The following is a 22,402-nucleotide window of genomic DNA, read 5'->3' on the forward strand; positions in this document are numbered from 1 at the left end:
TCATGTCGAATTTATATTGCAATATTTTTCTGCCTCACAGAATATAAGGGCCCAGCTACTAAAAGATGATTAGTATCAATGAAATAGGATCCCCTTCCCTCAAATTATTTCATATCCACTAATCAGTCTGCTTAAGGCTCCAGATTGGGACTCAGATGCAAGCCCTGTGCTTACAGAAATACTGCCAGGACTTGTAGACAGCACAAGTCCCAAGTGAATTTCACCAGTGGCTCCTGTGAGCGTGGACTTCTGCTGCCAGAATCACCTGCAAGGCTTATTTAATTAATATATTGAGTTCCCAGCTGCCACCTTGGAGATTGTGATTCAATTATTCTGTGCAGGTGTGTGTGTGTGTGTGTGTGTGTGTGTGTGTGTGTGTGTGTGTGTGCATTCTGAAGCCACTGATCTGGTTTTTGATGTATTTCAGAAGACCTGAATGCCGTTAGAGTTTATATAATATATATACATATATAATAGAATATTTAGATGTATAAATTTACCTTCGTTACTTAATAAATAGCTTTGCAGTCTTGGGCAGATCATTTCTTTTTCTAAGCATCAGTCTTTTTCACTGGAATATTATCTCTCTGCCCATCTGCTTGTAGCATGTTCCTTTTGTCCTAAGTGACTCATTCGCAGCACGTGTACAATCTTGGGTGTTCTTAGCGCAACAAGGACCCAGTCTGCAGAAACACAGAGCACTACCCAGCTCTCTCAGGAAGAGGGGTTAAGATGGGCATTTGTGACAAGTCCCTGGTGATGCTGACTGTTGACTATGATCTGACTTCTAGTGGGATCACATAGGCAATAGCTTTTAGGAACTCAATAATGCCAGGCAGAAGTAGAGCTATGGCAGAATTCCTTCTGGCCATAATTCTGACTTGTACATAATAGAGTAAATGGTGAATATTTGAATTTTTTTTGCTATATTCCCACCAAAGTCATACAAAGTGCTTCATGGTCTTGCTAAGCAATATGATAATAGCCTGTGTTACTTTTTTTTTTTGCTTATTCGTTTTTAATTTGTGTTTTGTTTAGTTGAACCAAGGAGAAACGACAGAACATCAGAAGGTTACTTGTCCAGACTGTAACAAGGAAATAGATGAAACCCTTAACATTGAGGCAATGGAGCTTGCCAACAGGCGTCTCTTATCAGCACAAATAGTTAGTAATCTAGGTCAATCTTTTAAAACTACTTTGGGAGCTAAAATACTGACTTCTGCTTGTCATCCTAGCCACTCAGGAGGCTAAGATTGGGATGATTTGGTTCAAGTCTAACCTAGACCGGGATGGGGAGGGAGGGAACAGCAACACTTCATTTTAACAGAAAAAGGTAGGTATAGTGATAAGTGTCTGACTTCCCAGCTATGAGGAAAGCATAAACCGAATTTCTGTCCAGGCTGACCTGGGACAAGATGTGAAGGTCTATTTCAAAAATAGCTATAGCAATAATGTGCCTAGTAAGGCCCAAGCTAAGTAAAAATACCAGTATCCCCAAAATGGTGCAAAAAAATGTCTACCATGCCTAATACATATTCATTGTGCTCAACTACATGGCTTAATCGATTATTTCCAAAAACAAAGTTTGTCATTATAACAGAAGGGCGAAGAAGGAAGAGAGCAAGGAAGGAGGGAAGGAAAGAAGGAAGAAAAGGTGAGAACAAGGAAAGGAAGGAAGGAGAAATAGAAAGGAAGAAAGGAAGACAGGCTACTCAGATTAGCTTAAGTGTTTTATTATGAAGATTTGAGAGTTTCACAGATATATGGGGCAGAAATTACACAGCAGCTCATCTTGCAACATGTTATCCAGTCAGTTCCATGGAAAGCTCTCTCTGGTTCCAATTCAGTTTTTCTTTTGAAGAATAACATAAATCCTCTAATAAATGACCTGGAGGACATTCTGCTTTCAATCACGCCTAGAGTAAAGGCTGAGAAATTACTACAGAAACAAGATCCTGTGGGGATTTCCTCATAGCCTTGTTGTCATTTTCTATCCAGGTCCTGTTTACTGAAACTCATCCTCTCCAGATTTTCTTGCTAGGTGTTCTTTGCATGACATATGTTTTTTAGCTATTCCAACCACTCTTATTTGTCCATCTCACTTGGTTGTGGTGAGATCTGTTGAGTGAGGATATTCTCCCTTTAGTACTCATCCTAGCAGTAAGTTGTTTCCAGGTCAGCTTTTTCAGAGATCCAAATAATTCCTCTATGCATCCAATAAAGGATGAAACGTATGCCCACTCAGTGCTGCTTCTGCCAGTGGATTTCCTTCCCACTCACACACCAAATTAGGTATTGCTACTTCAGGGCCATCATTTCCTCCCTCCCCTAAGATAACACTGGGGAAAATATTCTTTGAAGTGCTTCTATCTCTTCTAAATTGGCTGCCCCCGGAGGTTCAATCCCCCCAGGGGTAGCTGTATGAGATAAACAGGCAACATCTGCTCCTCAGGGCATCCTCGGGCACAGCCTCCTGGCCACTTTATAAGGACCGATAAATGGGGGCTGGTTCTACACAGCAAGCCAGAAAAAATTGGGTTGTCAGTTAACAAGAAGGCAATGGAACAGGACTGAAAAGCAACTGGAATTTCAGAGGAGAAATGGATGTAGAAACAGCAGATTAGGACAGCTCCTGGTACAGCACCGGGGCCATCTGGTTAACCATGTTTGACTTCTTAAGCTGTTACAATTATTTCCTTGGGTGGGAAAGCCATGAGGAGAACTTTACAAAATCCGTGAGTGTATCAATAACAAAACACAATACTGTAAAGGGCATGTAATCTGCTGTATAATTTAGGAAACAGAAAGAAGAGCTTCTCTATTTTTCTCTTTTCTCCAGAAGTCCTCACATCCAAGTATTTTCAGTGAGGTGGAAAAGGAAAAGCAAGGAAGCCTTGCAGAAATAACCACCAATAGTCCAATTACATAATCTGCATGTGTCCAAACATACTACTCAGGCTAACTAAGGTTTTAAAGCAGACCTCTTCATGCCCTGCCTCTTCCATTGTATGCAGCGGTCTTCTCACAAACACACACGTTCGTTTCAGCTCATCCTGTGAGAGTTCACAGTGCAGCCCCCACACACGCACCTTGGACTTGGGCCAGGTTCACTACTTGATGCTTATGCTTCACTACTCTGATGCATGAGGATGTCCACGTTGACCTTGCTCACCTCTCACTTGACCTTACCTGTTGTCCACTTCTCTAAGGAATGCACTTTCTGGCCAATTGTTGTGGTAAACCTTCTAGCTAAGCCCATGATCAAAGGCTCTGCTACTGCCACCACTACAACTCACTTCCTACACATACTTTGTACACACACAGACACACACTCCCTGTCTTAGGGGAAAAAATTATGATAATGGTATATCATTTTGCTTACTGACATCTTTTGGTACCTTATGCAATTAGATTCATCTTGTTAATAGCATTCACTTCTCTTCTAAGAAAATTTAGTAAACTTAAATACCTGAAGATTGTGATTTATTTATTCTGTATAATCTTTCACAAATAACAAAATATGTATACAAATTTGGTGCTTATTGAATTCTTCTAAACCTCCTTTGACAAGGTAAAATTTGTTGTAAGGACAAGTTTCTTCCTTTTAGATAAATAACCTAAACTATACCTGATTTTATTTCATAAACTATTCTAAACTAACCATGTGTGGTGGCACACATCTATAATCCCTGCTTCTTGGGAGGCAGATGCAGAATGATGAGCAGTAAAGTAGTGAGACTCAAAAAGTAAAATAAAAATAAAATAAAATAAAAACAGGGCTGGGACATACCTGGTAGAATGCTTACCTGGTATGTCCAAGCCCCTAGTTTCAACTCTTAGAAACACACACACAAACACACCATCATCATTATGTATTTACAATATTCTCATTTAAAATTTTTAGAGACTAGCTCAAAATATCAAGTTTTCATTTTCATTGTTTCTATCTTTCTAGAATTCCCTGTTTAGAAAGAAAAATAGTGTGGTAGACTCTGTAACAGTGTCCCAGTGTATTTAGTTCAATTTTTCCTAAGCAACTTTGCTACTTTTCTTTTAATTTTCTATTTTCTATTTAAGTTTTATCCTAATGATCAGGCTCGTCAACTACTTTTCATAAATAACAAGCCATTTATTGTTGTGTCTTCCTAAATATACATTCTTCATTAGATGGTCATTATACTTGCCACTGATTATTTCCAATCACATCTCCAGTTGAGAAACAATTATTTTTTATTATCCTTAAGTAGTTGTAGAAAAGGTTTTCAGCATGTCAGCTTGATCACTAGCACCCCTTCCATCATTCTCCCCTGCCTCTCCAAACACTACCTATCTGCTCAGTTTTCTGCTTCCGTTTTCATAGATGCACATTAAATATTACAACTGCATTTACCTGCCTTTTCTCTCTGCCTATAACTGCCCCAAACCCTTGATCTCACATTCTCCTGTGCCTCCCTCCACACTGACAACATTATTTTTCTTTTCCTGTTTTTCTTTCTTTTTTTCTTTTTTTGGTAAATTGGGCCTCTCAGTAAAAAAGCCTGTACCACTTGAGCCAAGCCCCCAGTCCTTTTTGCTGTAGTTATTTTTAGAATGGTTAGCCCACTTTTTTCCTTGACAACTTGGACTGTAATTCTCCTACCTTTCTACCTCCTGGGTTTGAATATATGTACCACCATGCCTAACTTGTCTTTAAGATAGGACTTTGTAAATGTGACACCTATACATGATGGAATTTTACACAACTACTAGAAAGAATAAGATTTATGTTATTTGCAGAAAAATGGGTAGACCTAAAGCAAATCAAGTGAAGGGAGGTAAGCCAAGTTCAGAGAGACAAAATATCTGTGTTTTTTCTCATATGTGGAAGCTAGGTCTAAAATACACCAAGGCATGGTAAATTATACAGGACTCTAGGCATAAACACATAGTTAGACAAAAGGAGGATATACTTAAGAAAAGGACATGAAGGCTAAGTGCCTATGTATGTGCACCAGATAATATAAAATATTATTTATCAAAACAAAAGGATCTTTTCTTTGTTTTTTGTTTGTTTTCTTTTTGTTTTGCTAGTTCATTTATCTGTCTTTGGGAGACCAAGAAGAATCACAGAAATGCACGGACAAAGGGTGAACAAATATAGCAGTGGTATTCAATAGATACTATGTTGAAAACGAACTATATAAATTGTAGGTGGGGAAGGGAAGGAAAAGCTGGGGGAGAGAGGGAAGGAAAAGTGACATTGTCCAAAAAGAAATGTACTCTTTCTCTGACTTATGTAACTGCAATTCTTCTGTACATCACCTTTATAATAACAAAAAAATTCTTTTGAAGATAGGGCTTTGCTAACTGTTTTGCCTTGGCTAGCCTTGAACCATTATCCTTTTATCTCCACCTCCCATGTAGTTGGGATTAAAAGTGTGAGCCACCATGCAAGGCCCAAGTTGAGACTTAACTTTGAAATTCACCTTCTAATGGTTTGCCTAGGACTTCTAGCCTACTCACATAGAAAAAGTTACCTTAACGGGATAACACTGCTCAAAAAGAAATGTACGTATTACCTTATATAACATATAACCCCTTTGTACATCACCTTTACAATAAAATTTTAAAAAGTAAAAAGTGACATTAGTAAACACCTAAAGATGTACCAGTTATAAAAAATATCAGAGCTGCATCCTGCTAATGATATATTCATTTGTGGACATTAGGTTGAAATGTACAAAATATCTTAATATTTATGTAATTAAGCGTAGTCTCTTTCTGCTTGAATATGTGTACATTTATTATGATTCCATTTTAGCTTTAAAATTTATGAGATCAGGTGGGCCAGGAGTTTGGACTAGTGGTAGAGTGCTTGCCTGGTTTCATTCCTCAGTACCACATACATAGAAAAAGCCAGAAATGGTGTTGTGCCTCAAGTGGCAGAATGCTAGCCTTGGGGAAAAAGCCCAAGGACAGTGCTCAGGCCCTGAGTTCAAACCCCAGGACTGACAAAAAAAAAATCTTATGAGATCAGGGCCATGAGTATGGACTAGTGGTAGAGTGCTTGCCTATTGCGCATGAAGCCCTGGGTTTGATTCCTTAGTACCACATACATAGAAAAAGCCTGAAGTGGCACTATGGCTTAAATGTTAGAACACCAATCTTAAGCAAACGTGTCCAAAGACAGTGCCTAGACCTTGAGTTCAAGCCCCAGGACTGGTAAATAAACATATACATAAATAAATAAATAAAATTTATGAGATTATGTCTGTTGATAACTTTCAGATTTTCACTTAATTTCACAAATCTGTAGTATTAGAGACCTATCAGAATAAATGCAGAAACTTCCATATTAGAGACTTGATTTCACTATTAATATGATATGACTCACAATATTTAGTTAATTCATAATGAAGAATTTGATTTTCTTTACTGATTATTTTCCCCATTAGAAGAATATGATGCCCAAATGATGTCAACTCTTTCCACTTCACCAATCTGTATTTTCTTTTTTTTTTTTTTTGCCAGTCCTGGCCTTGAACTCAGGCCTGAACACTGTTCTTGGGCTTTCTCAGGGCTAGCGCTCTACCACTTGAACCACAGCACCACTTCCAGATTTTTCTAAGTATGTGGAACCGAGGAATCGAACCCTGGTCTTTGTGTATGCTAGGCAAGCACTCTACCACTAGGCCAAACTCCCGGCCCCACCAATCTGTATTTTCTGCAATAAATACTCCATGTTATTTTCTTTATTTCTCCATCAACTACCTAGTTTGCTATTACATTTCTAACTGCTGATTTTTACTTTTATTTATTGATTTTTTTTCTTCTGTGCTGGCAATTATGTCTTCCTCAGAGAACCCTAATTTTCAAAGCAGTGGGTATCTCTGCTGATTTCCAGATCCATGGATCACATCTTCAGTCCATCTTCATCCCAGCTGTAACTCCTGTTCATATTCATTTGTTGATTTGCTTTCTGTGATTTCAATTTTAATGCTCTCAAGAGTCACAGGAATTGGTCTACACACAGTTTTCAAATCTTTGAGCATTTCTTTAAATCTAATCTTAGCCAGTTCCTGTTCACTGAAACAGCGTCTTCTCCATATACTGAGACCACATCATTTCTGTGTTAACAGCACAGCAGGGCAGGAGAGTCACATAGAGTAGGGGACATACCACTTTTGGGAGGTAGGAGCTAAGCTTCAAATTGAGAGAAATCTGAGTCGCTAAATATCATCTTGAGAAAACTACTCGCCCACCAACCCTCAATTTTTACCTCCATGCAATGTAGGGTACATTCCTTCTTCAGAAAGTTGTCGTAAGAACTTAATCGTTCCCTCCATCTTGCATTGTTATAGAAATGATCACTTAAATTTTTCCTGGTATCTAACTGCTTGGTCATTTATGTTTCTAAGTTTGAGACTCATATTCTCAACTTTTCATTTTTACATAAACTATCATTTTTACTTTCAAATAGAATGAAAACATTGTAATCTTATTCTGCTTTGACAATACTTTCACACTGTTTGAGAAGGACGATGGAACTATATGAAATTAAATACAGAAAATGAGTTGTTTCACTTTGGTTGTACTGGTGATGGCTGCGGTAAACCAGAGCCTCGTGCAAGGAAAGCCCCTTGAATTACACTCCCCAAGTCCATCAAGTAATTTTTTGGATCACAATCCTTGAGTTTAGTTGATAGTTTCTTCTAGCAAAGCAGAAGTGTGTGTGCCCCCTTAAATGATTGTATAGTAAGAATGCCTGCTATAGATCCAAGGAATCTTTGATTGTAACATAGATCCCAGTTTAGGATCCCATTGTAGTTCTCATCAGTTTGAGCATTTATACAACACAGAGCTCAACAACTGTGTCCATGGTATCAGACGTTTCCCCCCAGTCTAAGTGTATTCTTCATATTGGTACTGAAGAAAATAGTTACTGTATTGTGCAGAATAGTGGCAATTCCTTTTCTTCTTTTCCGTTTTTAGTTTGAGTAGTCCTGGGGCTTGAGCCCAGAATGTTCCACCTGTTCTACTATTTAATTCACACCTAGAGCTCTTTTTTTGTGTGAGCTTGTTTATAACTAGAGTCTTACGTTTTCCCCACAGCCATCTTGAGATTTAAGTCCCTCCTACCAATGCCTCCTGAGTAGCTGGGCCCAGTTTATTGGTTGAGGTGGGATTTTGCTGACTTGGTGCCTGGAATAGTCTTCAACTGTCATCCTCCTGGTTGAGATCCCTTTATCACAATAAAAATGATGTTTTGGGGGGCTGGGAGTTTGGCCTAGTGGTTAAAGTGCTTGCCTAGCATGCGTGAAGACCTGGGTTCGATTCCTTGGCACCACATACATAGAAAAAAGCCGGAAGTGGTGCTGAGGCTCAAGTGGTAGAGCTCTAGCCTTGAGAAAGTCCAAGGACAGTGCTCAGGCCCTGAGCTCAAGCCCAGGACTGGTAAAAAAATAAAAATAAAAAAAATAAATAAAAATGATGTTTTGTTACAGAAATATTAGGAAATAGGGATTTAAATAAAGATGCAAATCTGGATCTTTAAAATCCTTCAGTATTTCAGAACTCCATTTTTTGTTTAAAATTTGCTTGACAACCAGAAACCAGCACCCTAGTTTCTTACAAAATTAGCTTCTTCCACCCAAAACCTAGATCCATTTTCTGCACTTATTGGTGGTCTAGACACTTTCTGAAAGCATACTAGATGATTGAGGACTTTTTCTTTTTCTTTTTCTTTTTTTTTTTTTTTTTTTTTTTGCTAGTCCTTGGCTTAAACTCAGGGCCTGAGCACTGTCGTTGGACTTTCTTCAAGACTAGAGCTCTACCACTTGAGCCACAGCACCACTTCTGGCTTTTTTTTTTTTCCTATGTAAGTGGTACCGAGGAATCATGCATGCTAAGCAAGCACTCTACCACTAGGCTAAACTCCCAGCCCCTTCTTCTTCTTTTATTTTTATTTTTGAAGCTGCTGTAAGGAAGATAATAAATTTCCATTGTTGTCCATGCTACATAATGATTTGAATCTACCGTTCTTTTAGGCAAGCTACCAAAGACAATACAGGAATGAGACTCTGTCCCAGAATGCAGTGCAGGTGCTGGTAGGGGCAGCAGGAAGCTTCGGTGAGAAGAAAGGAGAGTAAGTATGTTGTCAGGATAAGCCTTCTATCCTAAGCCACTGCATGTAGGAAAGTATGCAAATGAGTTTCCTGGCTTTTGTCTGATTGCTTAGCTTCGCCTAGTGTTATATGTGTAAGCTACTTCCTGCTCTATACCCCAAGCTCAGGCCAAATCACCCACTTGCAGCTTCCCAAACTTGCTGTACCTTATTCACACCAATGTGCAGTGGTGCAAGCTGCTCTTTATGACATAAAGGATCTGTTATTGCTTTTCTCAACCTCCACCTGCCAAGCTAACCTATAGCAAGCAATTTTTTTGAGAAGAAGAAAAGGGATACCTTTGAATATGTAAGAACAGTTTTCCTTAATCTCTGCCAATGTATCTCAGGTCACAGGCAATATTGCACACTCTCAATACTCAGCACACTTAGAATCTAACACTCATTCTCTAAGCTAGAGGACAGGCCTTCACAGTAAATACTGAGGTACAGGCCGGGAGTATGGCCTAGTGGTAGCATACTTGCCTAGCATGCACAAAGTCCTGGGTTCGATTCCCCAGAACCACCTACACAGGAAAAAGCTGGAAGTGGCTCTGTGGCTCAAGTGGCAGAGTGCTAGTCTTGAACAAAAGTGTCCAAGGACAGTGCCCAGGCCTTGAGTTCAATCCCCAAGACTAGTTAAAAAAAAAATAGAGTCCCTCAAGAGAGCACATTGGAGATCATCCTCAAGCCACTTCTGGAGCATATGTGATTGGACAGAGGGAGGAGTTAAATTGTGATGCAATTGGATCAATGTCCACTGAAAGCTAGTCCCAGACCCCGTTCCACTTGTCAAAGACCTCCACATCCCCAGCTATCATGTCCCTAAACTTATTTCCAGATTCTTCTTGGCTCTTTGATATACACATACCTAAATGTGCCATCCTATGTCCACTTTCATGAGCCAGCTTGTGCAGTGAAGGGCGCAGCTGAATGAGAGAAGCAGCCTGAAGCTGTAGCCTTGCTGTATTTCTAAAAATAATGCAAGAGCTCTCATTCCAAGCCACACAAATCAATCTGAGGTTTGTGTCAAGGATGAAATAAGAAATATATAATACGTATAATTTCATTTTTAAAATGTATAACATTGAAATATTTCTCTATATCTTATAAGTATCTGCATTTGTTTAAAACTTTCAAATGCTTAAGTAGACTGAATGGAATTGAAGAACTTGGGAGAAATGAGTGTGTGAATGTGTTCAACTTAAACCAATATATTGCCTTCCTAAAAGTAACATTTGAAATATCTGCTTTATTTTTATTACTGAGTTCCACACTTGGTACTTTTATTTTTTGGCAGTCCTGGGTCTTGAACTCTGGGCCTGGGCACTGTCCCTGAGCTGCTTTTGCCCAAGGCCAGCACTCTACCACCTGAATCACAGAGCCGCTTCTGGCTTCTTCTGAGTAGTTTTTATGGGAGATAAGACTCTCACGGACTTTCCTGCCTAAGCTGGCTTCCAACCACAATTCTCAGATCTCGACCTCCTGAATGGCTAGGATTACAGGCACCAGCCCTCTGTGCCTGGTCAGACGTGATACATTTTTTTTCTTTCTTTCTTTCTTTTTTTTTTTTTGCCAGTCCTGGGCTTGAGCTCAACGCCTGAGCACTGTTCTTGGGCTTTTCTCAAGGTTAGCACTCTGCCACTTGAGCCACGGCACCACTTCCAGCCTTTTTCTATGTATGTGGTACCGAGGAATCGAACTTGGGTCTTCGTGCATGCTAGGCAGGCACTCTACCACTAGGCCAAACTCCTGGCCCCAAGACTTGATACATTTTGATAAACTTTACATGTACCTATTTTCTTTTTCTCTGATAAAATTCCATGAGAGAAATGGTCTTGTTATCTTTAAGGTAGGAAAGTAACACACGGAGAGATGATTCATTTATCAATGTTATTTGTCTAATAAATTTCAGAGAGCTAGATTTCAAATCCAAGCTGCCTCCCAATGACAGAGATTGATCTGTTTTCCTAAGTCAGTTGCAAACTGTCTACATGTTACTGTTGAAAAGGAATTGGAGAGCCTGAATGACTTAGCAATCTCAGCTCTGAATGATCACACCCTTGCACTCATAAATAAGTCTGTAGGAGCCTGCAAAATTGCCATAGCTTAGACAGCAAGTAAGGCTTCCTGATTCCCCATGTCTACTCCATGCTTTCTTTGTGGGTAGAGTATGGCCTATTATTATCTCTTTGATAACACTCTTTACACTTCAGCACAATTGTTATTTGCATGAGTTTTTCACTTTGCTGGAGCCCTGAGGACAGACAGTCTTATTTATTTATGACATATCCGTGGCATTTAGCAAATATAACTTTCGGTAATCACATCAACTTTATGAATAAGTCAAACCACACACACACACACACACACACACACACAGACACACACACATTGAAGACTGTCCCTGTAGTTATATTATTATACTAAAACTTCAAGAACAAATTGGTTTCATTGTTTTCAACTGATGGAGAAACTGCAAAAGTTGCATACGATGATCAACAGGGAAGACAAAGTCCATTTCTTCCTTGGGCTCCAAATATATTAATGATGGTCTAGTAAGCCATATAGCAAGCTAGAGTCTAAGATCTAGAGAGAGAGAGAGAGAGAGAGACAGAGACAGAGACAGAGACAGAGACAGAGACAGAGAGACAGAGAGAGACAGAGACAGAGAGAACAGAAAGAGAGACAGAGAGAGAAACACAGAGAGAGAGACAGAGAGAGACACAGAGAGAGAGACAGAGAGAGAGACAGAGAGACACAAAGAGAGAGAGAGGTCCCTACTGTCTTTCTGATGAAGAAAATGGAAGTATCTGTTCAACAGTAGTAAATTGCTTACAAAAATCAGGAGAATTGGCTAAGCAAGACCAAATCACAGCACCAAATTTGAGTTAGCTCATTACAAAAATGAACAAACCAAGCATAAATATCACCAGACCCCTGGCAAGTGATACCAAAATGTCTTTGAGATTATTTGACACTGAATTCTCCAAGTTAACACTTTAACCCTTGTTGTCATCTAAACACATGACTGCTGGTCATGTGTGAAACTGCAGCTGGGAAGATGTATGAGGCAAGTTAGACACTTCACATGACTTTCTCACTTAACTATCCCAGCCTTCAGTACATATTTCCACCCCATCTGGAAGCACCTTAGCAAGAACATTTGTTTACTACCACACTAGACAACGGAAATCAAGAATGCAAACTTGGATGTCTCAGAACCTCAAATATTTGAATCATGCTTTGCTTTACCTCTCTGAATGTTAACTACCTTTATTTAGAAGTGAACTAGCTATATTTCAAAATGAGTATCCCAAATTTTTTGGAGCCTCTCTCAAATGAATGAATCTTAAAACCTCACTATTGTCTGACTATTCGTGTCTGAAGCACCATGAGTTGGAAATAAACTATTCAACAAAATATCCAAGTTACAGTCATTGAGGCATAAAATATTTCTTTTGCCTTTCCCCAACATTGTATGGAATTTACCTCAACATGCTTAGCGATCTCTCCTTTTCTTAGGCATATGAGTCCTGAGACAATAAAGACTTACTCTGAGAGCAGAAAATTGTTTGCCTTCATTAGAAAAGTACTTCTCAACTGGGTATATAATACCAAAAAAGAGAAAGGAACACCATCCAGGTAAGCAATGTTGAAATGAAAAACGGAGGTCACGTTTCAAATCCCTTTTATTTCTTTTTTAATTCTAACCTAAGCACTTTGCAAAATATTTTGAAGTTGCTTTAAACTATAGAAGTATCTGTCCATATGCCTATATATGTATATATAAATATGTATATATACATGTGTGTGCATATGTACATGTATATATACATATGTACATATATACGCATAAGAGAATTACTTAAAGAAATAGTAATGTTCTATTTTTAAGTTAGGTGTCAGGGTTCTTTAGTACCTTCTCCATGTTGGGCAAACATCAACACTTGCATTGGTCCCTAAAGTAAACCATTTGGTAGCATCTCCTCACTCCCTTCCTCCTGCAGCTCTTCCCAAGCACTAGCCTGTTTCCTTCTCCTTATTCTGAATTTTCAATAAGTGGAAACATCAGTATATTATCCTCGCATTGCTCATTTTCATTAGGCTTCATGAGTGAGCTGAATGAACCTTGTAGGCCTCTGTTTCTCTGTTTAGGAACTGGGTATTGTAACTATCTATGTAATCTTCCATGACTAAACTATATACGCCAATAATTGACATGTCCAAGGTACTAAAATATGCTAACTGGGCCTTTCTTGGTTAACTTCAGGCAATTGCTATAAAAATTATATAAGAACAAGCACTAGATATATACATATTGTTTAATGCTGAACAGTAATCCACTAAGGGTGGATAAAATCACTAGCACTATTACCAAACAAAGGAGGAATAAAATTGCTGTGAAAGGGGCTGGGCGTTTGGCCTAGTGGTAGAGTGCTTGCCTAACATGCACGAAGATCCAGGTTCGATTCCTCGGTACCACATATGTAGAAAAAAATGCCAGAAGTGGTGCTGTGGCTCAAGTGGTAGAGCTCTAGCCTTGAGAAAATGCAAGGACAAAGCTTAGGCGTTGAGCCCAAGCCCACGATGGGCCAAAAAAAAAAAAATAGCCGTGAAAGAGAATAAGAAAAACTAATAACACATTTATGTTCTCAGTCTTTAATTATTAGACTTATCCAATATTATCTGTAAGATAACTAGGCTAACATGTTGAAATTTGACAACGGAATCGCTATAATATATGAAATTTTGAGTATATTCAGCGAAAGCTGTGCAAAGCAAAATAAATGTAGAACACTGGAGAGGCCTTTCTCTCCATCCCAGGGCGCTGAGGGAAAAAGTGTAGCACCTGAGCTGCTAACACAAGGGTGGACAAACCCCAAGGCTTTGAGCCCCGAATTCTCATGAACACACTTGTATGTGGCAGAAGCAGTCCCTCTCACAATTTGGAGATGCAGTTTCCTGTCACCCTGAGAAGCTGCAAAGACATCAAGAAATGAATTTATCTTTTTCTCAAGTTTAGTCTTGATCGCCTTTCATCACTTCCAGGGAAATTATATGTTAGGTCTCAGCACAGCTGGAAGGAGAAACACAGGACCTGCAAACTACTGAAGTAATGGTAGGCTTGATCTACACAAAAAGGAAATTAATCCCAAGGACACTGGGCCAGAGCTTACAGCATAGGGAGAGGTCAGTCAGAACCGAATGGCCTGTGTGGGCCTTTCAGAGCCCCTGATCACCCAGGGCTCATCAATCTTTCAGAACAATGGGAGCTGGAACTGTTACACTACTGGGTTGGTTCTTTGAAATCTGAAAAAATAAAATAATCCACGGGCGGGGGGAAGCATAAATGGAATGTGTGGCTAAAATTGTTATGTGAGAATGAGCAACCAATCCCATTACCATTGTCTCTGAGGTCCCAAGAATCAAGGCAGCAAGTGAAGCTTGCTGAGAAAATGGATGAAGGTGCTGGAGATACCATCTACATTAGATGGGTCTTTGTAGATTGATCTAGCAAAAGGCTGGATTAAATTCTGGACTGGCCAAAAGAGATGGCAGCACTTAAAAGCTAAGGAAGGCAGGAATATGTTCTGTTTTAGACAGATACCTGGAGCAAAGACCAATGTGTCACAAAGTGTCATGACTTTCAAGGTTCTTATATCTGGAAATGAGTAGGATATGATATATATATATATACATAAACATATATATAATCAAAGATGATTACAGATGAATACCTAATTATAATAACACTTTTTGAAGAATCTAATCATAAAAAGGATGAGATCAGTTACTAGAAGGAAAGTGATGGTCTCAGGCCTCTCCCCTTTGATGTATCCAAGTCAAGTTCTCACAATCGTAGCCAATGAGAAAGGATCTGCAACTCCACAAGAATGTTAAATGTTTCCTTAGTATTTTCTGAAATGTATATTAACCACTGTTTACCAGAGTTATTGCATGTGGGAGAAAAATAGATACAGCATTTTCAAAGCAGTGTCAGTGTTCTTATGGGCTTTTAAGTTTGAACAGAGCTTTTTAGATTGCATGATATGTAGAGTTTCTGGCCTATTTTGTCTCAGTCAAAGTCCAACAAGGTCATACATTCACATTGCCTTGTTAGCATATAGAATAAAACTCATTATGCAGGAATAGCCCAGAAGAAAGCAATAAAGCATTCTAAGAGAAATTAATAAGTTAACAAATACTGGAACAATTTTAAAAGTGTGGCCCTCTTCATATCTTTTTTTTCTTTTTCTGTGGGCCATGGGGCTTGAACTTGGCCCTGGGCACTGTCCCTGAGCTCTTCAGCTCAAGGCTACCCCATTTCCCATTTTCTAAAAGTTAACTGGAGATAAGTCTCTCAGGTTCCTTTGTGCTTTGAACCTTGATCCTCAGATCTCAGCTCTCTGAGTAGCAAGGATTACAGGCGTGAGCCACCATGCCTAGCTTTCATAACTTTTTTAATTCAGTCATTCTACAGAAACAAGACAAATTATAGCCAGCCATAAACTTAACCCAGAGATATCTCAAGTGCAGTGCTATGCCAAATAGGGTTTTGCTGCCAGGAAATGTAATCAGGCAAGACAAGGAAATGAATATGGTTCATGACTCCTTTCACACCCATGCACTACCTGAGGTTTGGTGGGACTTGGTCATGTGACCATATGACCATATGACCACATATTCATAATTCTATCCTTTTTCTGAAATGAGACCTAAAATTATGAAAATGCTTCTCACCCATAATAGACTGGGACTGGGAAAATAATCAAGCTATTCAATTAATAATAACTAATTCAGTTAATAACTATCAATAATATGATTTGAGTAGTAGTGATAATGCATACTATATGAATAAATAATAGTAATAAGAGATAGGGTTGAAGCTCAGTGGTAGTATAATTGAACAGCATGCCCAAGGCCATGAGTTTAATCCTAGTACTTAAAAATGTGTAACATTAAGTATATAAAATGTGAATCTTCTCATTCACAATTCCAGTGTATGTATGTGTCTATACTGATGCCGGAACCTGAGTCCTGTAAGGTCCTTGTGCTCTCACTTGACTTTCCTGCTCACCACTTGCTGGTTAATTGGAGATGGAGTCTCTCAGACTTTTCTGTCTAGGCTAGCTGTGAATTTTGATTCTCCAGGTCTCAGCCTCAGTTGTTTCTATGATTATAGGCATGATCCACAGAAGCCAGGCTCACAATTCCATTCATTATTAATTCTTGGTATGAAAACTTTTTTATGATACAGAAATCTGTTTATTTTTAATAAAAATTTTACATAGTGTACCAGTACCTTACCTGGGCTTTCCAATGTATTCCTGGACAAAGGAAGACATTCACACTGTAATGCTAAAATGAAGTAAGTTACAGTTCTTTTTATTTTATTATCGGTCGTAGGGTTTGAACTCTGGGCCTGGACATTGTCCCTGAGCTTTTCAACTCAAGGCTACTGCCCTACCCCTTAAGCCACAGCACTGCTTCTGGTTTTCTGGTGGTTAATTGGAGATGAGTCTCACAGAGTTTAGTGCTCATACTGGTTTTGAACTACAGTCCTCAGATCTTAGCTTCCTGAGTAGCTAGGATTACAGGCATGAGCCACTGCATCCGGATTTACATTTCTTTTTAAAGATAAGTATTTTTGAAATATCAGGACAATATTGAAAATGTTCCCAAAAGAATCTGAGAAGTGGAATTATGGGAAAGTGGGAGGGATTCTCATTGCATAATATTTGCAGTTTAAACTATCTCTTAGACCAAAAGTATTTCTGATAAAAAGGAAGAGTGAATGAAAAGAGAAAAGTAGACTTAAGATATTTAGAAAAAGAAGACATGTAAATGGCAATATCCAAATTAAGATGCCAGGCAGAGTTGGCTGGTAAGGCTGTTTGCTAAGATTAATAGTGCTAAATAGAATTGAGCATATGTGAAAAGTACTTAATATAACATCTAAAACTGCCTTTTTTAAAACAGATATGTCCCTCTTCGTTTATGCCATAAAATAGTGTTTGCTGAAGAGTTTGAGTATATTGGCTACCTGGTAGTGGTTATGAATACGTATCCAATGGCCCTGTCTTGGCTCTCCCAACTGAAGGACATCTATGACATTGAAATAAGACATGCGAATTACTATTTTCTTGCCTATTACATTCTAGAGAGTCTACTTAAGGTAATCTAAAATGTGTATCTGCGAATATGTTATTTGTGAATGTAAATGTGTTACATCCTCTCCACATTAGTTATAGTTTTCTGAAAGAGTATGTGAAGCTCTTCTCAGCACCACACACACACAAAAATCATCCACTTTTTAAGATGCTGCTTAAGATGAACTTATAGATTTTAGTCATTCAGTCTGTATTTGCAATATATGACAGGAGTTGGGTGCTTTTGGCTCACGCCTGTCCTAGCTACTCAGGAGGCTGAGGCTGGAGGATTATGGTTCAAAGCCAGACTGGGCACAGAAGTTTCTGAGACTCTTATCTCCAATTAACTAACAGGAAACTGGAAGTGGCACTGTGGCTCAAGGGGTAGGCCAGTAGCCTTGACCTGAAGAGCTCAGGGATAGCACCCAAGCCCAGAGTTCAAGCCCCACAATCAACCAAAAAAAAAAAAAAAAAAAGACATGAGTCAGAGACATAGAGCGAATTTAAGCAGAATTAGAAATGTACTTAAACTCAGCCAGGCAGTAAGCACAGAAATTCACATTATTACTTTTATATTAGATTGGTAGATAAGTGGTGAAAATTCACTCCCAGATTTTTTTTTGCTTTAATTTATTTTTTAAATAGCACATTATGCTTGGATTGTGATCTTCCTTCAATCCCCTACCTCCATCTCATACTTATCTGTTTTGTTTTGTGATAACTCACAATCTTAAATATCAATCATATACCATTAAAATGGAATTCTTTGAGGCAGTTCGTAAAATTTAAAATACCTTGACATATTACGTATTGTTTAGATTGGTCTGTCTTTGACTGCTACATGTTTCCTGAGACAATTTTACAAATGTTTCACATCTATATCTGTACTTGAAGGTAATTCTAAATCAGTACTCCCATTCCTTCACTAAAAGGTTGAGCTAATAAACTTACCCTTTGTTTGTTTCTCCTGATGGTATTTCAGAGATAGAGCAGAGAAAAATGTAATTGGTAATGTTTAAGCTATTATGGAAAATGGTATAGGAAAAGCAAAATTATGACGATGTGATTTCTTTTTAAATCAACAGATGGCCGCAATAAGGAAGGAATATTTTTCACAGGCCTGGAACCTATTTGAGTTAGGAATTACATTAGTTGGCATATTAGATATAATACTTATTGAGACAGGAACCATTAATTATACTTTTGAAGTAGGTGAAACAGTCATCTTTATGAAAATTACTCGATTCCTTCGCATTCTACGCCTTTTAAAGGTAAAGTAAATCCTGCAATTCCAAATTCCTTCTGATGGCTTCATGAAAGCTAGCACTGTACCTCTTGAGCCACAGCACCAATTCCGGCTGTTTCTGTGTATGGTGGTACCAAGGAATCAAACCCAGGGCTTTGTACATGCTAGGTGAGCGCTCTTACTCTACCACTAAGCTACGCTCCTGGCTCTGGAAGAAGTTGTTCTTGTTTTCTTTCTTTTTTTAAATATTTTTATTGTAATTAATAAATGGGTTACATGATATTTGCCAGATAGAAGGTGCATTAATTCACATACATTGATACCCTTTCACATGTCTTGGTCCCCATTACCCTCCCCTCCACCCCCCCCGTCTTGGTTTTTTCCCCCCTTCCCTATCCAGTTTCAAATAACCAAATACAAATAAAACCAATATATCAGATAACAAAGTGAGATACTGGAACAATATTAGATAACCAAGGGACAGCAAAAGAGATGAGAGATAACATAGTACATTAAGGACAACAATCATTCATTATATGGCTTTTGTTTCAATATCCTGGAGGTCTTTTCAATTAGCTTCATACTATATGGCCTTATGTATCAAGGTTTTTCTCTATTGCAGATCTCTGCTAGTAGAGACCAAGGTTTCTACTGATTATGACAAATGAGGGAAACCATTGAGCCTAAGTTCCTTTGAGTCTGGCTTACTTCACTTAATATGATTTTTTCTAAGACTTTCCATTTCCTAACAAATGGGGCGATGTCATTTTTTCTGACAGCAGCATAGAATTCCATTGTGTACAAATACCACCACTTGTTGATCCACTCTTCAACTGAGGGACATCTAGGTTGGTTCCATATTTTTGCTATGGTGAATAATGCTGCATTGAACATTGTTGTGGTAGTGGATTTAGTATGCCCTAGTTTCTGGATGGTTGGGTAAATGCCAAGTAGTGGAATTGCTGGGTCAAAGGGGAGCTCTATGTTTAGCCTTTTGAGGCACTGCCATACTGCTTTCCATAGTGGTTAAACGAGTTTGCACTCCCACCAACAGTGTAGTAGTGACCCCTCCTGGCCACATCCCTTCCAGCATCTGTTGTTATTCATTTTCCTGATCCTGGCCATTCTAACTGGAGTGAGGTGGAATCTTAGAGTTGTTTTGATTTGCATTTCTTTTATGACCAGAGATATTGAGCATTTCTTTATGTGTCTATAGGCCATTTTTGTTTCTTCTTCAGAGAAGACTCTCTTTAAGTCTTTGGCCCATTTTTTAATGGGATGGTTGTTACTTTGGAGATTAGCTTTGGAGTGATTCAATTTTTTGAGTTGTTGATATATTTTAGATATGAGGCCTTTGTCCGTTGTTTAGTTGGTGAAGATCTTCTCCCACTCTGTAGGCTTCCTAATTAATTTACTAGCTATGTCCTTTGCCATATAAAAGCTCGGCAGTTTAATGCAGTCCCACTTATCCAGCCTTTCTCTTATTTGCTGTGATTCTTGGTCCTTATTAAGAAAGTTTTGACCCGCCAAGAAGGCCTAGTATATCTCCTATTCCTTCTTGTGCAGTTTTCAGTGTGTCAGCTTTTACCTCCAGGTCTTTGATCCATTTGAGTTAATTCTAGTGCTGGGTGACAAAGAAGGATCCAACTTCAGTTTTCTGCAGGTGCTTAGCCAGTTCTGGCAGCACAACTTGTTGAAGAGGCTGTCTTGCTTCCATTCTATTTTTTTGGCTCCCTTGTCAAAGATTAGGTGGCCATAGCTCTTTATCTGTCTTTCTATTCATATACAACAAAGATAAAAACACTTGTAAGTGGAGTTGGCATTATAAAGCTACATGAACATAGTTTATCTAGAGTTTAATCTAACAGTGTAGAATATGTACAATTATATTTTCCTTATATATGTTTAGAAATACTTTTCCTACTAAGAAACATGACTCAACATACCATACAATCAGTAGTCTCTCTTGCTAGTCTTCTCTGGAACAGTAATGTAGTGTATAGTCTAACCTGAGAAAGGCAAGTCTAATGTATTCTAAGGTCTAATTAATTCTTTCTGATGGGAGGATATAAAAAGATTGCAGAGTAGTTTAAATAAATAGATATCTCAGGGGGCCGGGAGTTTGGCCTAGTGGTTAAAGTGCTTGCCTAGCATGCATGAAGACCCGGGTTCGATTCCTCGGTACCACATACATAGGAAAAAAAAGCCAGAAGTGGTGCTGAGGCTCAAGTGGTAGAGCTCTAGCCTTGAGAAAGTCCAAGGACAGTGCTCAGGCCCTGAGCTCAAGCCCAGGACTGGCAAAAAAAAATAAATAAATATCTCAGTTCCTAAGGACTTTTTCAAAGAAAGAACTAAGGAAACGCTATCTAGATTTTCTTGTGTTATATGATAGAAATGGATAGGAATGGGAGAATGATGGTAGAAGAAGAGACTTTACTTGGTGATACTTGAGCTGAAAGAGAATTCACTAACAGGAATTGCAGGTTGTAAAGCACAGGTAAGAAAGAGAAAGGAATTGCCAAACTGCAGAAGTTAAGGGACTTCTTAATAATTACAGATAGCTTGGGAACATAAACCCTCAGCAAGGGAGTCTGGAGCACAGTGGTTAATTGTGGGATCTGTCTGGGAGTGTGGTAGCTGAAATTTTCCTTTCAAACAACACTTGGGACTAAGTTTTGCAGAAGAATTGTCATGGGAAAGAGATAATGCTTTATAGACAATCATTAGGATTTATGCCAACAAGATAAATACATTAATTTCCAAGAATTTAAGCTCTTTTATTTTTTATTGTAATGTATAGAGGGGTTACAGTTATATTCGCCAGACAGAGGGTGCAGTACTCCTCACACATTGATAATCCTTCTCATGTTTTTGTTCTCATTTCCCCACCACCACCTCCCAATCATCTTGTTTTCCCCCCTCCCTTTCCTATTTCAAATAAACAAATAGACGTATATACAATATACCAGGTAACAAAGTCAGATACTGTAACAATGTGAGCTTTTAAAATAATATCATCTTCTCTATAAGGGAAATACAAACAATAAACTTTAAGTTGTGCAAAATCCCCAAAATTGGTCATTATAAATAGCCATAGTCATGAAGCTGTGAAGAAACCATGAACAAAATAACCAAGAGCTTGAATGGGTTTCTGCAATAATGTGTGTGTGTGTGTGTGTGTGTGTGTGTGTGTGTGTGTGTGTGTGTGTGTTGCACGTGTACACTAGTCCTGTGGCTTAAACTCAGGGCTTGGAATCTAATCTGTCCATTAACTTTTTTTTGCGCAAGGCTGGCACTCTACTACTCGAGCCACGGCTCCACTTCTGGCTTTTTGGTATTGAAAATAAGAGTCCCTCGGGCTGTCTTGTCTGGGCTGACTCTGAACCAAGATCCTCAGGCCTCAAGCCTCCTGAGTAGCTAAAACTGTAGACCAACTGGGCCACCAATGCCCAGCCTTTGCATTATTTTTTCAAGTCCCTTAATTCCCTATTCTTAATAGCTTTGTTTAACTAATGAGCACATAAACCAAAGCTGCATAGTGTGTAGCAAATGATAATCCTGGCTTGTATGTTTACTTCTCAGCTTGTAACACCAAAATTACTACAGTTCATTGATAAAAGAATGAGTCACCAGCTGTCTTTTCACTACGCTATATTAAAAGGCTATGTTCAAGGGGAGGCAGATGTACTGAATATAATCGACCAGATTGCAAGTTCCAAGCAGGTTAAGGAGGTGAGGAAACCCCGAATTCTGGGGAAAGACGTGGCTTCTCTCACCCTTTGATTATCTTGGGCCATCTTTAATTCCATCTCTATGTTCAGGTGTGGTCTGTCTTTAACTCCTGGGTAATTACTGTAAAAA

The 22,402-nt window shown here is 38.7% G+C and overlaps 1 protein-coding gene across 6 annotated transcripts in view; it reads left to right on the forward strand.

The window, feature by feature from the left end:
• The window catches only part of Slc9c1 (solute carrier family 9 member C1), a 66,726-nt gene that overhangs the window by 30,639 nt on the left and 13,685 nt on the right, over positions 1-22,402 (forward strand). For 4 of the 6 annotated variants that reach the window (XM_090346666.1, XM_090346658.1, XM_090346693.1 and 1 more), the window contains 6 exons: positions 1,039-1,164; positions 9,027-9,124; positions 12,668-12,787; positions 17,126-17,321; positions 18,381-18,566; positions 22,124-22,273. In XM_090346666.1, the coding sequence (XP_090202792.1) occupies positions 1,039-1,164; positions 9,027-9,124; positions 12,668-12,787; positions 17,126-17,321; positions 18,381-18,566; positions 22,124-22,273 (876 nt within the window). The remainder of the gene's footprint in view (positions 1-1,038; positions 1,165-9,026; positions 9,125-12,667; positions 12,788-17,125; positions 17,322-18,380; positions 18,567-22,123; positions 22,274-22,402) is intronic. The other 2 variants (XM_090346683.1, XM_090346674.1) reach the window with 2 other exon arrangements.

This window comes from Megascapheus bottae, chromosome 1, assembly GCF_031878675.1.
Source record: "Megascapheus bottae isolate mThoBot1 chromosome 1, mThoBot2.hap1, whole genome shotgun sequence".
NCBI lineage: Eukaryota > Metazoa > Chordata > Mammalia > Rodentia > Geomyidae > Megascapheus > Megascapheus bottae.